We start from the raw sequence: 16,052 nt of genomic DNA on the forward strand, positions 1-16,052 counted from the left end.
CTCCTGCTTTCTGTCTTTTTATGAGGGTTTTTCTTTTATTTCCATATCAAAAATAAGCGAGAGATGTAAAGACATTGCTGATATGAAAGAGTAGGATCAGTCGGGAGTCAGCAGAAATATCCAGCAAGCCGGGCTTTTTGACGCCCCATGTAGACAAAGGGCTATAGGAGCTCTGCAGGAAAACGTGAATGTGATTCGAAGTTTTGAAGTCTGGCAGCTAGAGACCGAGTATGTTTTCTCTGCTTCCCCCAAACTGTCTCACAAATCATTCTCTAATAGAGCTTTGCTGAAGTGCCACTCAAAACAGAGATGATTTAGGAACGATGATTCTGATCCATTTATTTTTGTACATGCTCTTGATGTGCAGCAGGCACGCAGAATTTGGGAATAAAACCCATCCATCATACAAATGCATTTGACATTTGGAAAAAAATGCTAGAAAAAAAATTACAGATATGATTCAATAATTTTAAAGGATAGCTTTTCAACTATTTATTACAAGTTAAAAGGAAAACATCTTCATAAATATGTATTGATGCTGATGAAAATAATCATTGATATTAAAGGCAGATAAGATAAGTTAACACTAATTCAACATGAAAAATCAGGAATCTATATGACTGAAATGCAGGAGAGGTTTTTACAACTGTTAGGTGACAGCTGTGTAAACCCCTCACCACCTACATACAATGTTAATATTCTACAGATTCAATATATAATAAACCCAGTTCCAATAAGCATATGTTAAAAAGCAAGCAAGTAAGGAATAGGTTCAACGTAACCTCAGTGGCTCTGAAATACAGTTATGCTCAAAGCCGTTTGAATGGAAAGTCAGGTACCAAACATGGTGAGTGCATTATTCCATTCAGGATTTCACTCACATACAGTTTTATCAGAAAGCTAGTATTTTTGCAAAGTGATCCCGAGCACTTTTGCCGAAAATATGTTGATTATTAGGAAACAATTGAGTTCATGTTTCTTTAACTGCTTATTAAAAGTTCTTTGTAGACATGTGAGGATGTAGACTCTGGCTAATATGTCATTCCAGTGAAGATTGATATGAACGAGCTGAAACATTGTAGAAATACAAGCCAGTTGGGATGCTAGCACCTTTAATGATGGCTGTGAGGGGCATATTTGAGTGTTCAGACATGAAACACGTATAAAGCCAGTCTCAATTATCGTACTGTACATGTCTCTCGATTTTATGAGCTTAACGTGAGAAAAAGGGCAAGTATGCAATTTTCAGAATATAAACATCTAAAGCACGCTCTGCACGGGAAGAAATAGGAGCCGCACCTTACCCAGACTATATCAACAATTATCAATATTTTCCATATTTTGCAAACAGAATCTTTTTTTTTTTGGGGGGGGGATGGGAGGGATAGAGGGATAGAGATTTGCTAATTTCCTCATGCTTTCCTCGCAGACAATCCCACCAGCATTTTGAATCCTGTCTCCTATCAATGTTGCAACACTCGTCCATGAATGCAGCAATTATTTTTAATCACATCTCTTCTCTCTGTGCAATAAGTCATCATCACGCTTCAGATGTTTAAAGGTTAGATGCCGCGGCTTTAAAGGACAATGTGCCATGAGACAGATTTTTGCTTATGGATATTTCCATTGAAATTTTTTATTCAAGAGTATTTATGATACTTAGGATTTTTATTATGTTTATGATATAGCTCAGTATGCCGCGCTTTTAAAGGCACAGACAGAAACTACTGTCTGCTCATATGGAACGTTGCTTCTCAATCGTGCAGGCCAAAAAAGACCTGTTTTGTTTGTTGTTTTTTTGTGTTTTTTTTTTTTTGGGGGGGGGGGGTGGCCTGCATTTGGAAGCATGCATAGATGCCAAGTTCAAAAAATTTTTATGAGTGGGATTTTCATTACTCAACATCTCGGCGCGCGTGCATGTACGTGAGCGAGGGAGGGAAGCGACTGAGGGAGGGGCCGGGAGGGTGTGGGAGGGGGGTGTCCGCCCTTCCACAGTTGGGAGCTTTTTCAATTTGTAGCTCTTATATAATGATGCAAGCTGGTGCATACTTGAGTGACTGTTTTTACTTATTTTGAAAGACAAAAGGGAATTAATATGCCTTCAAGTGCAACTCTCACTTTAATCCTTAAGCTATGCTCCCAATGCGTGAGAAAAAAGGGTGTCATGCGTGAGATCGTGAGACAGACCCTAAATGCTTGAGTCTCACTCACAATGCGTGAGACTTGGTAGCTCTGAGCATGCAGTAGTGCCACAGACACATGTGATACAATGAATTTATCATGTTAAAGTGTCGTCTCTCCCCCACCCCCAACAGGGAGCAAGAGCCAACTCTGCAGCTTCAAAGACAGCCAAAGGAGAAAGCTAATAAGAACACATTATCATGACTCTTAATGTGTTTTAGAAATCATTGGTTGTTTAACCGTCTCACAACTGCCAACTCAAAATGCCATTGACTTTGTGTACAACTAGCTTGCCATTGGTAGGGACAGGGTTGGTGATATTTTGTGACATCTTTGCCACTTTTAAACCACCTTGTCTCAGAGAATATCAGTAGTAATGGCCATAAAGCACAATGCAGACCCGTGCCTAAGATGAGCAGACAATGCTTAGTGAAGTCACACAGGGTCTTATTTTCTCAAATCACATATTGTCTGTCCAAGAAACTAAATGGAACTCTTAATGTAGTAAACACAGCAATTCCAACATTCCTTTTTGGGGTTTATAGGGTATTTTTGAAGAACAGACTGCTTTCAGTCCCATTTTGTAGCTCTGTCAAATCAAACGGAGCCTTAGTGATAACGTCTTTGCCCTTTCAATGGTCCTTGTATTGTATAGATTCCATTAGCTGTGGAATTTTTATGCAAGTAATGTGTGCTTTCTTCTGTGTTTATGTGAAATTTAGAGGTATGTTTGCATGTCAGTATACGCTCCATATGCTTTTCACAACTCCATGGCTAGAATGAGGTTTGTTTAATGACATTCATTTCTCTGTGTAAACACATCATCAACGTCAGGAATTCTGTGTCAGCGGTAGACATGTGACATCTCTTATTATATCATTTTAAAGTTACCATTCGTAGTGACTGTTCTAAAGATGCGTAGATGGGCCTGCCTTCCAGCAAGAGTACCACCGGTGCATTCCCTCTTTGTAAAGTCCTTGTTGAGCACTATCAGTTGCCAGTAACTTTCACTGACAGATGACTTTAGGCATCAGATTGGCTGTATAATACTTTAATTAGTTCTGTCTCTGTATACATGTAAGTTTTGAAGAGAGGAGTCCTTATATTGTTTGGTACTTTCTATTTTCTACACGAGAGTCTTCTAGGTCAACTCGCAATGTGTATCTGTAAGCCCATCAAGTAACTTTCTCATTTTAGGTCCAACATGGATGAAATTTTTTATCATTCTATTTGTCTTATTTTGATCTTTTTTTTGAAAGTCATCCTGAACATGATGTTGAATTGCACTTTAACCTGTCATTTCATTCCCACATGTGTTCATTCAAGGCTGCTTATGACTTCAAAAGTTAATTGAGTCCCCCTTTCTATTCCGGTGTTTAATCTCCATAACAGAATTAATGAAGCAAAGACTATGAAAGGGATTGCTTGTCCCTTAAAAGCAGCTACCGCCCCATTCAATCACAATAGAGGGACACGCTTGCCACCCCTTCTGTACCCGTAAACGTTGGGTGTGGAGCTCCAGTGCCTTTGATCTTTGCAGCTTGTTGAGAAGTTTGTGACACGCTTTGAGGATAAGTCATACTTTTGAAGTTGTCCCATGATGCCGAAACACATGGAGGGAAATTTGCCCCAGCTCTCTACCCCCCTCGTTTCTAAGTTCATGATCTTACCAAATTCCAGACTGAGGATTTTCTTTAAAGCTCATGTTCTCATCTTCTATGCCAATTGAAAGGATGGCAGTTTGTGCAAGAGAAACCAGAATATGTTGGATTTCAAGTATCACATTAATTGGTTTTGTAAGCTGTGTTAAAGTACAATTCCTCCCCATTTTCAAGTTGTGTTTAACAAGTAGAGTGAAACCAGATGACATAATCATTAGAGGATTTCATCAAAATTTGGCCAAATATAAGGTTACAACATTTTATAATTTTGCTTATTTGTAGTGAAACATTAATTGTTGTGGCAATCAGACATGCAGTTTGGAGAGTGTGGTGCTACAATCGTATCATGACCCCAACCAGTCTCTCATTGACCTGTACACAAATCATCAAATACTGGTAGATTTCCTATTTTTTTATAAGAAATCATTGTAGAATATGAAAGTTGGCATCAAATTATGATAGTCTTGTATACACATAGCAACCATGGCTTCAAGGGGAAGAGTTGTGGTTTGCTGCATTATCGACCAAAACCATGATCTTTCTGATAATATCTTTGTGCAGAAATGCTTGGTTGAATTGTGAGGTCATGACTCCAGCATCTTTTCCAATTTGCATATGTCTTCAAGACAAATGTGACTATTTGGTTAAAACATCCCATTTTATGTCCAGTTTGATCAAAAAAAAAAATTCATGTTGTCCGCACGCTTTTCCATGATTGGTTGTTAAAGGGACTGTACAGTTCTGGTTGAGGTGAGGATTTAGTTTTTAAAGTTTTGCGAGATATTCAGGAACTACTCTATGAGATGTCAAAGAGCATGCAATTCTAAGGGGAATCAAAAGTTTATTTGATGAAATTCGGTTTTGAAATGGCTGAGATATCCAAAAACAAGGTGAAACAAAGAGATCTTAATAAAAATCGTGGCCTGTCGCCTTTTATTATCATCACTTTTTTGGGATATCTCAGCTATTTGAAAACTAATTTTCATCAAATAAATGTTGAATCCTTCTTAAAATTACATGCTCTTTCATATTTCATAAGAAGTTTCTCATTATCTCACTTAGGAATGTTTTAAACCTGAATCCTCACCTCATCCAGTACTGTACAGTCCCTTTAAGCAAATTGAAGATAGTATTGTGAGGATTAGGAAAGATGACACACAAAAAAAGATGGTGATTACATCCCTTCTTCACAGGCTTACAGTCAATTGTACTTATAGATCTAATCATTAATGAGGTACATGTTTGTCGTAGATCAATGAAAGTTGACAAGTTTGTGGTGTTCAGAAGAACTCAAAAATCTTGGGGGTTGTCCTAAAGGTGTCTGTGAACACAGACTAACCTGTCGCCCAGTCCATGACAACTACACCTGGACAACTTTTCTCACCTGCCTGGGATTCTGGTAGACTACACCTCTGCCCTGAACTCATTCCGTGCAGGATCAAATCAATTTACCTTGGCTCAGTGAGGATCAAGGTACCTTACATCGCCAGACTAGGTCACCGGGTCTGGTCTTCTTCAAGAAAATTACCTGTACAACAACAACAACAATAACAACGACACAAGCTCAGTTGTTCAGGCATGAGATTTCTCCGCGGATCCGCGGATTTCCGCGGATTTTGAAATTCTGGGGAGAAAATACACAGTCGGGAAAATTTCCGTGATATTCCTCTTTTTCTTTTCTTTTTTTTTTTTTTTTTGCAGCCACCATATCTCGCCGTGTGTGAAAGGTGATTCGAGTGCATTTGTCAGCGGGCAGCTGTGCGATGTTGCATGTTTCATGCGTGAAATGGATGTGAAACGTGCGTGTCGATCAACTTGTAGCTACGGTACTATACTGTAGCTTGCAGTGTGGTGTGATATGATGCACACGTGTGTGAGGCTGTAACTGCGTATTACGTGTATCATTACTATCAAGGAGCTTCGGCATGCATGCGCTGCCGCAGCATTCAGCGCGATGCGTTGTCGCATGACCGAAAGATCGGTCTGTATCTGTCCGTCGCGGGGAATGTTCCGCGCGGAGACTGCGTCTCGCTTCACGGATCTCCTCTGTATACGGAGGACAGCGTTATAACTTATGACAAAATATATAAGAGTCCTCCGGACAGACGGATCTTTCTGTCTACGCGATGCGCTGCTTTTGTATCCCGCTGATTACATTGTACGTTGGCGTGACCTACATTTGTCATCGTGATTTATGATTTTTGTGGACCGGTGAGAATATTTCTTTCTTCAACGAGAAAATGAAGACCTTCGAATTTTCGATAAGGATGACCCTCGTGTAGCGGATATTGACACAGATGTCTCCAATACAGTAAGTCAAGTGGCAGTGGTTGGAATATGAAGTTGATCTCCCAGAACCAGTTTCGTCTTCTAACCACGTTAGGCCAGCGATTCAATCAACTTCCTCGGCACCTGGAACTTGTGATACATCATCCGCCGCAAGGATTCGCTTTACATTCTGGACTTCATCCAACAATACTTCATTTGCTTGGTCTACATTAGCTGTTATGGACTTAACCGGGTCTACAAATTGTTGTACCTCCTGTAAGGTAGGCCTATTATAGGCAGTCTAAGTTAGCTGTAGACAGAAAGATCCGTCTGTCCGGAGGACTCTTTTATATTTTGCCATTAACGCTGTCCTAAGGAGGGGATCCGTGAAGCCAGACGCAGTCTCCGCGGAACATTCCCCGACGGACAGATACAGACCGATCTTTCGGTCAAAGTTAGCTGTTGCATGGACGTAGAGACGGTCAACAATGCTGAGCTGCATGTATGCTGTCTTACATGATTTTCTACTAGACTACATGGACCAAGATCAGCAATACTAGTAGTAGTACTTTGCCTGGTCTGCGCACTGTAAACTGTTGTTAATGGACTATGGTAAAGACAGCCAACAATGGCAATGCTAAGCTGTGATTTATTTTAATTTTTTTTTTTTTTTTGTACCCGTATGAACTGAATCCAGCAAGACGTCACCTGGGTGTACATTACTGTGATTTATTATGGCCTCACATTTGAGTAGGTCCTAGGTATAACAGTTAAGCATACTTTTCCTTCCTTTAGATTTTGCAAGTGTCATTCATGAGTTCAATTATCACAATGTTTCTCTGTAAAATGTACCTCATAACAAAAGTAAATTTCAGTCGTAAAATGCATTAAAATGAGTTTTTTCATACCTTGAATTTCAAAAAGTCCTCACCGTAGGAGGGGACACCCCCCTCCCACACCCTCTCCCCGCTCGGTCGCTACGCTCCCTCGCAGCTTGGTCGCTGCGCTCCCTCGCAAACTCTCTCCTCTTTTTTCAACTTTTCTCTGTCTCATGCCTGGTTGTTGTTGTTGGGTTTTTTTTTTTAATCAAAGAAGTGGGTTCAGAAAAGTGAGGACAATTTATAGCAAGTTGTAATGTTTTCTAACTATTAACCACCAGAGAGGTGACCATTTGAATGGCATTTCTGTGCTGTTGTGTATAATGAAATTCAGTTTCAAATTTGTGCAAAATGATACTATGACCAACTGGACATTTTCCAGCATACATTGCATTCACAGCCAGCTACTCAATATAATCCAAGGACCTAAAAGAAGTATTGTTTCTTACATTTCCTGTGGTACATTCAAACAAACATTCATACAATTGAACATACATATAAACACACATGCATACTTTCCAATTCAGTTGTAGGCCTATTTTATTTCCATCCAACAAAATGTAATACAAAGTATGCATTTAATGAATTGTATGGTTAACAATTTGTAAGAGATACAAATCCTAAAGTTTGATATAAAATTTAAACAGAAAAACATAGATGCATAACATAAGCCTACATACACATATAAGTATATGAATATGTGTGAAATTGCCTTGTTCAAGTAATTTGCAGTTAGTAGTGTGATCATGTATTGAGTTTAATTATTATGAAGCAGCTATGATTTACTGCCATTATCTTTTGTAATTTCCATCGCTGCATTTTGTTGCCTGGAGAGCTAAAATTTCTCTCTTGGTTTAAATGTTCTGAAAAAAAAAACCCACATCACTGTCATTGACAATTATTATTATCTTTGCTCAAACTAACCTTTTTCATCAGCGATGGGACAGTGAGTTAAGTATTAATTTATTCACACTGTTTCCTTTCCAAGACTAATAGTGACCAGTTATTGCCTTCTAGTACACAATGGTTTTACCTCTGTTTTCACTCTAAAGTGGTTCACATCCAATCAATCAAGACCATACCCTGCGAACTTAGCTATTCAGCAAAGCAGCAGGACTAGCGTGCAGATTTTTGCACTAGGCAAAATCTGGCAGGATACTTGCCGGTAATTGGAATAAATAGGCACAATATTTGGAGAGTTACATGATATGTAGACCATCGCTTGGGATAATTTCCCTTGTGCTTATCTTCAAGCAGAAATCCCAGCAAATGAAATAAGCCTACTTCTTTGATCTGTACAAAGAGAACTTCTATTAGCTATATATTAAAAAAAAAATTGTATGTTTCAAATAGAATCAATCTTATAGCATCTTCTTAGAGAATAAAGTTTATGACTTGCTACAACTAGCCATAGAGCATTTCATAACATATTTCAACAATTAATCAGTCAAATACCGTCCAAGGGGGAAGGAAGATAGTCTGGTCTAGCTCCAACCATATGCCATATTTGCCGTCCTATGTTATTCTAACTTTTGTGTGTGTGTCTAGTCTGTTTCATCAATCTCCCCAAAGAAATTATAGTCACTGTACCAGAAAAGGGGTGGAAAAGAAAAACTAGTTCATACATGTTACAGTTTCTTGAGGAAAAAATAATAAAGCCCTCCCAGACTTCCCATCTCCCTCCCTCTGTATGGATGCATCATAGCCGCTCTCCTCTTTATAGACACATCATACCAGTCCCCCATACATGACCAAAATATTTCCGTGGGTTCAAAGACATCTGGTGAACCTGGACTCCCAAGATCCTCGCAGGTCTATCCCCTCCCCTCCGTCCCCCCCCCCCCCCCCCCCCCCCCCCCGTCATACTTACCCCATCATACCGTGTAAAACAGGAGGGGAAGAAAAAAATTTTGTGACACGCGATCTGAAATGAAAGCTGGCCGCTCGCACCGGCAGATGTGCTCCCGGAGATCCAGGTGTGTTCTCCGAGGGCTTTTGCCCTCACGCTTCTGTATTTGTTCTGTCATGTATGACCCATTTCATTGGGAGGGGGATGGGGGAAGGGGTGGGAGATGGGGAGGGAGAGGGGAGTTCCCCCTGTTTCCTTTGAACATCTTCCGGATTTGTGCCTTCAAATCTCACTTGTTCTTACACATCATCAACTCATCTGTCTGTCAGTTTGGTCGTCTGTCTGTACATCGGTCCCTTCCTTTTCTTCTGGCAAGTCTGTCTTGTATTTTTCATTGATTTTCTGTCCCCCTCATTTTCTCTCTTTCTCTCTTTTTCGCTCTCTGTAACATGAATTTTCAATTTTTCCTTGTGTATTTCCCCTTTCTTGCTCTCTGCAACTCTTTTTTTTTTTTTTTGCTGTTGCAGTTCTTGTACCTTATTGTGGCCTTCTTCAGAAAATTAGATTAACATTTTGAAATTCATGTGATGGAAGACCGACATGAAAACAGAAAACTGCAATATCAAATATGGTTTTTAAGTTGTTTAAACTACCTTTAAGAATTCTTTAATAGTAGGGTAGATACCAATGATTCTAAAACTTGAGACATGCATGTTCAGAGGGACATAACATTCATTTGACCTCTCAAAACTTTTTGCCCAGCAATGGTTTGGTATAACTCAAATTTTCATTGAGCCTTTTGTCTTTTTCCAGCATTTTTATTCAAAATACCTAACTCTCTCCTCCAGTGACCTAAGTCCTCCTATGAATGGAGCCCATCGAACTCTTTTGCACTTTGCAAATGGCTCTGAAATTAACTGGATTACCACTCCCACTATTGCGACATTAAACTGAATACTGCCAACTAGACTTCAAACTCTGCAGGAGTGGGGAAAAGGGCACCTTTACCACAACAGGTGTTCCTTCCCCAGGAGTGAAGAATCTAATTACCGTGGCTAACTTCATTTGCGAGGCAAAGGGGCCTGTGAGATGGCAGCTAAAGACTGCCATGAGATGCATGCAAAACATTGACAGCTGCAAAGTTACATTTTACCATCTTACCGTTTTGTACTTTAGGGACATGGACTTGACTGGTGGTATGTGCATGGTTGTAAAAGTGAAGGAAGATGGACTTGACTTATGTGCATGGTTTTAAACTTGGTAACAGCAATGGACCTGTGATGCAGAAATACCTTTTTGCTATTGTTTTTGCAGCAGTTCTCTTGAGTCTAAAATTTAAAGAAAAAAAAATATTCACACTGCAAAGTATCCCAAATGAAAAGTATGTTACGCTGTTTCAGCACTGATATGAATCTATAACTCCTGTGAGAATAATTTTTTTTATCCGTTAAAGGGATCGTATAGTATTGGTTGCAGTAAGGGTGTAGCTTTTAACTTTTAGTGAGATAAGTAGAAACCACTTGATGAAATCATAAAGAGCATACCATTCAAATAGAAATTCTTGGTTTGTTTGAGGAAAGTTAGTTTTGAAACGGCTGAGATATCCAGAAACAATATAACTCAAAGTGATCCTAATAAAAGATGGGTCCTATCTTTTATTATCATCATCATAGTGTGGATATCTTGGCCATTTCAAAACCAATTTTCATCAAATAAAGTTTGAAATCCTCCTAGAATTAGGATTATGCTCTTTCATATTTCGTAAGAGGTTTCTTCCTATCTCACATAGAAAAGTTTCATCTCAACCAAAACTGTACCATCCCTTTAAAAGATTGTGTCGGTGAAATCTGCTGTCAAAATTTGGTCTTACTCTTTCTCACCAAAAGTAGCAGACGGTATCATTATGAAATCATTATTGAACAGTGAAGCGTAATGATCCCCTGACGTATATCTTTTGTGTATTGAAATGAAATGTATTAAAATGAAGTCAAATCATGATAGCATTATTATATCTCCCTCTCTTTTCCTATCTTTTAACATCTTCAGTGCTCCTCCGAGTGCGGGGAAGGAGAGCGGCAACGGGAGGTGACCTGCGTGGACGAGACGAGATCCGAGCTGGAGGAGTCTGAGTGCAGTCACATGCCCAAACCTGACGACACCCAGGACTGTGATGCGGGTCCCTGTCGGGCGGCATGGTTCACCGACCGATGGTCAGAGGAGGTAGGGCAAATGTACCGGAAAAAGGAGAAAGGAAAAAAATCAACTTGTCTTGTTTGGCTTGTTTTATTCACTCATTGTAGATTTCTTCAAAGAGTGTGCACAAAAAGCTGTTAAGCACACCTTCTTCTTTTTTTGAGAGTCCAGTAACATCCTGCCTTAAGAGGCAACTGAGAATTTTAGGTACCAAAGGGTTAATCTGTGTTGGACTGTTTTTGTCAAGTTTATTCCAGCTGGTGTCTTTGGAAATTATGTGCTAGGACAAAGTCAAATTATCTTCAGCAGCCTAATTGAGCACTCCTGAATGTGACTTGAATTTGGCATCCGATTCTAGTGCTGCGACATAACAACGTTCTCTCCCTTCTCTATCTCTAGGTCTCTCTCTCTGTATATGTTTTGTGCATCGTCCAAATGAATGTCAGTGCTCCCAAAACATGTTATGATTGAAATGAAATTAAACAGGTGAAGGGAGGGGTGTATTTGCGCACTCCACATCAATGATCATTAAGGGAATTGGGGTCTCATTTTCGCTCTGTCGAATAGCTGTTGAAAGATTCATCTTCACAGTGAGCCAAATGCGTTGAAGAGTGTTTCCGCACATTTGTGGAGTAAAACAAAACAAAAAACCAAGGAAAGAGCAGGATTTTTCCACATTTTCCCATATCTTTCTCATTGTTCTCCGCCCTCTCTTTCATGTTGTGAGGCACAGATTCTTCTTAAATCTTTCCCTGATAGAAACAACTCTGACTTTAATTGAATGTTTTTGTGCATGTCAAAATGAGCAAAGTGTATGTGTTGCATCATGTCTGTTGAACATTCCTGAAAGCAAGGCATATTCTTTGGTTAGATAGATTTGGCTAATCCGGGAGAATGCACCATACTTGATACTACTGTACTGTAGAATCTCAAAATGTAATCATGATCATGAGTTCATTTTCTGAATAAAAAACAACAACAACAACTGTGCTTTAACTCAGAGAATAGATCAACAGGATTCAGACAAGCTGTATGTAGGACTGGAATCTTGGAGTTATTATAGAAGTGATGATTCACGGATGACATAAATGCAATTTTCCTAATGGCGTTTATTTTCGCCAGTGCTCTGCTGAATGTGGAAGCGGTCAGTTCTTGAGGAGTGTGGTCTGCAGTGTGGAAGGGTCATCAGGTGGGGAGCTGCCCATTGACCAGTGTGCTGGTCAAGAGAAGCCCAGTGCAATAAGAACGTGCAACAACTCTCCATGTGGTCCCAGATGGTTCACGTCGGAATGGAGTATGGTAAGTTTGCATCGCTCATAGCAGTCCTGTTCAAAATACATATATACAAAATTCATGTTTATTTTTTTTTTATTGATTTTTGTTAACAACACATGATGCAAAAACCTGCTAATTCTTGTGTGTGAATGAAAAAAGTTGTCAACTCTCATGGTACAAATCGCAATGTGAAAAATTAGTCCAGCTTGATTCTTTCTTGTTTTATTTTTTTTTATTTTTTTTTGAAAACTCATGATTTGCCTGGTGACTTGTGTGAAGGGCATTGGAAGAAACCTTTATATTTTCTTTGTAATCCAACTTGCCACACTCTCTCCACTCATTCGGTTGCCTAGGGTAACGCTCTCCTGGTCATTGTTTGGGCATGTAGAGTCTGGAGATTCCAAGTGCTTCATTTTGCAGCTGAGAATTTATTATTTTCCCCTGTGTAGATGGTGGCAAATGAAATTTACTTTCACATCATGATGTGGCTAAATTGTTACCTCATTATTAAATTATTAAATTATCAAATTCTTGTATTCCTGCTTGCATAACACAGACAAACCTTGGGCTGAGTTTATCATCTTTCCCATGTTTGAAACATATTATGTTTTAGTACCCACTATCTAAATTGCATTTGTAAAGGCCTTTGCAATGGTATTTCTCGAGTTGTGTAGTTATCACCTCTGCCACAAGTTGAGAGGAACTCCTTTTCAATGCGCAACTCCATTGCGCTGTTTGACCTGAGGAGCAGAGATCGTGTAGTTTGCGTGGGTAGGTCTCAGATATGAATGCATTTCAAAACGACTTTGCATTTATTTTCTCTAAAGAAATGTATTTTTGGCTCAAACACATTTGAGATCGCACTTTTTTCGATATTTCATAAAGCCGTTTCTAACTCCGTAATCCAAACAACTTTGTGTTCATCAATTGCCCAAATCTCGCTGAAATTCGTTTGGAAACTGTAATTCTACACTGGGAAGTGAGTTGATAAATGCACCCAAAGTTGTAGAAATTGGTGAGTAGTGTAGAATTTTTTAACCTTTAAATAAAAAAGTGTCTGTTTGACCATATAACCTCATTTTGCTCATGAAATGATTGCTGTCTAAGGCTGTAGCTTGTGTGCGGCCCGTAGAGATTTTGCCCAAACCCCGACACCAGCGCTGGAATGATCACTGATGAGAAGAAACAGGAGAAGAACTTTGAAGATTCCTTCCTTAAAATAGCATCCCTACCTTCTCCTAACCACCCCCTTCCACCCCCACAACTTTTTAGATTTCTCTATCTCTCTCTCTCCTGCTGTTTGTCTGTCTGTCTGTCTGTCTGTCTGTCTGTCTAGTTCTTGTACATTCTCCACAAGTCATGTTGAACTAGATGAATAATCATGGTCGGTAATGAAAATTGATCGTATGATTTATGGACTCTTTTTGAATCTGTGCTCCAGTCTGCAATATACATCTCGTCTGATACGAAGATTCATATCCAACAACCTCACCAACTCCCCCCCCCCTTTTTTTTTTTTCACGCACACCCGGAGGTCATGGGGCTGTTTAATTGGATTTCCTAGGCTGGAGGCACTTCTGCATTGAGATGAGATGTAGGCATGTAAATGGATCGATGATACGTCTCGCTGGATTGATGACAGTCGGTCTCGTCTTATGATGGCCTTATCCTTGGTTTGGAAAAAAGAAGAAGAAATAAAACAAGACAGATGGAGAGAAATCCATGTAGACATCTTGATGTGGAATCCAGACTTCGTCAGGAAGACAAGTACATCGTTGTTCTGTCCTCCCCCTTGCTCTCGCCCCCTCCTCTCCCCACCCTCCGCCCCCACTCCAAATGTGTGTTACATTCCCCTGCAGCCTCATTTAGGGGAATATGCCCCATCTTTAACATCAATGTTTGAATTGGAGTTTGTTTTTTTTTCGCTCATGTAGCTCCCCTCAAGTACACCAGTCTGACCGATTTATCAAACCTATTCGCCTGAGTGGAATCTTAGTGGAGGTACAATGTGCCTGTCAAAGACATTACACGAAGCATTTCACAACAAAGTTTTTCACAAGGTGTTCTATATTGGACATGGCTTTATTCTTTTAGTTCGGATTATCAACAAAGTACTGTATACGCCGAATATTTCGCAAGGTTCTTATTTTCGCGAATTTCGCGAGTCAGCTGCAATTTGTGAAATTAAAGACCCGCGAAAATATTGACTCTGATCCCGATATGAATAGGATGTACGTGTACACATTTCTGCATTCAGTAAAGGACTCCACGGTCGCGAATTTAACCACTTGCGAAATTGTCGGGAAGTTTCGATTCGCGAAAAGTTAGACTCGCAAAATATATGTCGTATACAGTAAACATACTATGGATGATTGCTATTCATACTAGTCATTACAATGCCATTCATTTCCAATCTAGGAATTCAATTTTCTGATTTTTGTTGGCAAATTTTGTGATTCTTTTTTTTTTTTTAATGTAAAGAGAGGACAATATTGTCTGAAAGATAGTAGGAATTAGAGAGTCGTGAATAAAATTAAAAAAAAAAGATATGAGGGATTTTAATTTCCAACTTCAACACAGGAAGGAACAGAGCTGGAAGTTCCTACTGACTCTGTGTAATTACGTGATTTATATTTTTCAATGATGCAAAATTATGTTCATAGTCACAAGACAATTTGCAAGAGACTTTTCTTTGACCAGGGCAGGATCTAGATCTATAATTCACTGTTGCTATAGTGGGAAACATTACGCTTCCTGTTCTCCAGCTTACTCTAATGCTATTTTGCCTCTTTCAAGCTTGTGCCCTTGATCTAAAATGTGATTATCCTGGACTAATCTCACAAAAAAGCAGAGAAATGCATTATGAGGACATAACTGGAAGCTGTCGGAGGTATCAACCGAAATTTGCGATGGGTAGCGACGTGACTGTGGAGTCGATGATGGCTTAGACAGTCCTTCAACATGGGGCAGAGTCTCGCAAAAAGGGGATCTCGTAAAATGTTTCCGAAGGCAAGAGCAAAAGTGTGTGCTCAATCGCAGCTCATGGCTTGTGTATAGTAACACAGTCTGTCAGTCTTAATGGTCCCGTTTACCTTTGGGAGCAGTGATGTAAAAATGCTCAAGATATCACTTTTGATGAATATGTATAGGTCAGTTGTATCATAAAACATCATACCATATGATTTTTTGCAATAAAGCCTAACATATTAGGAGATATCATCATTTTTCTCATTAAACCATAACTGTAGAAGGTTTAGTCTGGAAATACTATTGTTCACATTTTGTGTATTTAACAATACTTAGCATCGATTATACTAGTTCAAATTTTTACATTGGTTGTTTCTATCCCTAACTCACATTTTTTAACTATTTTGAAGCACTTATGTTGGGTGTTTGTTTCATCTTCAAATGGTAAATCATGCCTTTAAAAGAGAGAGAGAAATGGCTGTGTAAGGCACTGAAAAAGAATGCGCTGCTGATTTTTTTCAGCTTGGTTGCAGATGCAATTATGATGGATTTGCTGTGGAGTTATAGTTGAAGGAGGCAGGAGGGTGGGATTGGTGTAACAGAGTTTGCCCTTCCATTTGGATCAGACTGTAGGTTCAGAGCCAAATCTTGAGTGTTGTAAGCTGAGCTTATGGTACATTGTAATGATTCAAATGTACCAACTGGAACAAGCCATCATGGCACTGCACTTTGAAACACACACACACACACAACCCCAAAAGTAGGTTTCCTTTGTGGAGG

General features: G+C 39.4%; 1 protein-coding gene across 1 annotated transcript in view; it reads left to right on the forward strand.

Annotated features, from left to right (window-relative positions):
• The window catches only part of LOC139721224 (uncharacterized), a 155,688-nt gene that overhangs the window by 106,800 nt on the left and 32,836 nt on the right, over positions 1-16,052 (forward strand). Inside the window, exons 8-9 of the mRNA XM_071632548.1 lie at positions 10,884-11,057; positions 12,153-12,329. Coding sequence (XP_071488649.1) covers positions 10,884-11,057; positions 12,153-12,329 — 351 coding nt within the window. The remainder of the gene's footprint in view (positions 1-10,883; positions 11,058-12,152; positions 12,330-16,052) is intronic.

Source organism: Diadema antillarum, unplaced genomic scaffold (assembly GCF_040938485.1).
Source record: "Diadema antillarum isolate AM-2024a unplaced genomic scaffold, OU_Dant_1.0 scf00000140, whole genome shotgun sequence".
Lineage (NCBI taxonomy): Eukaryota > Metazoa > Echinodermata > Echinoidea > Diadematoida > Diadematidae > Diadema > Diadema antillarum.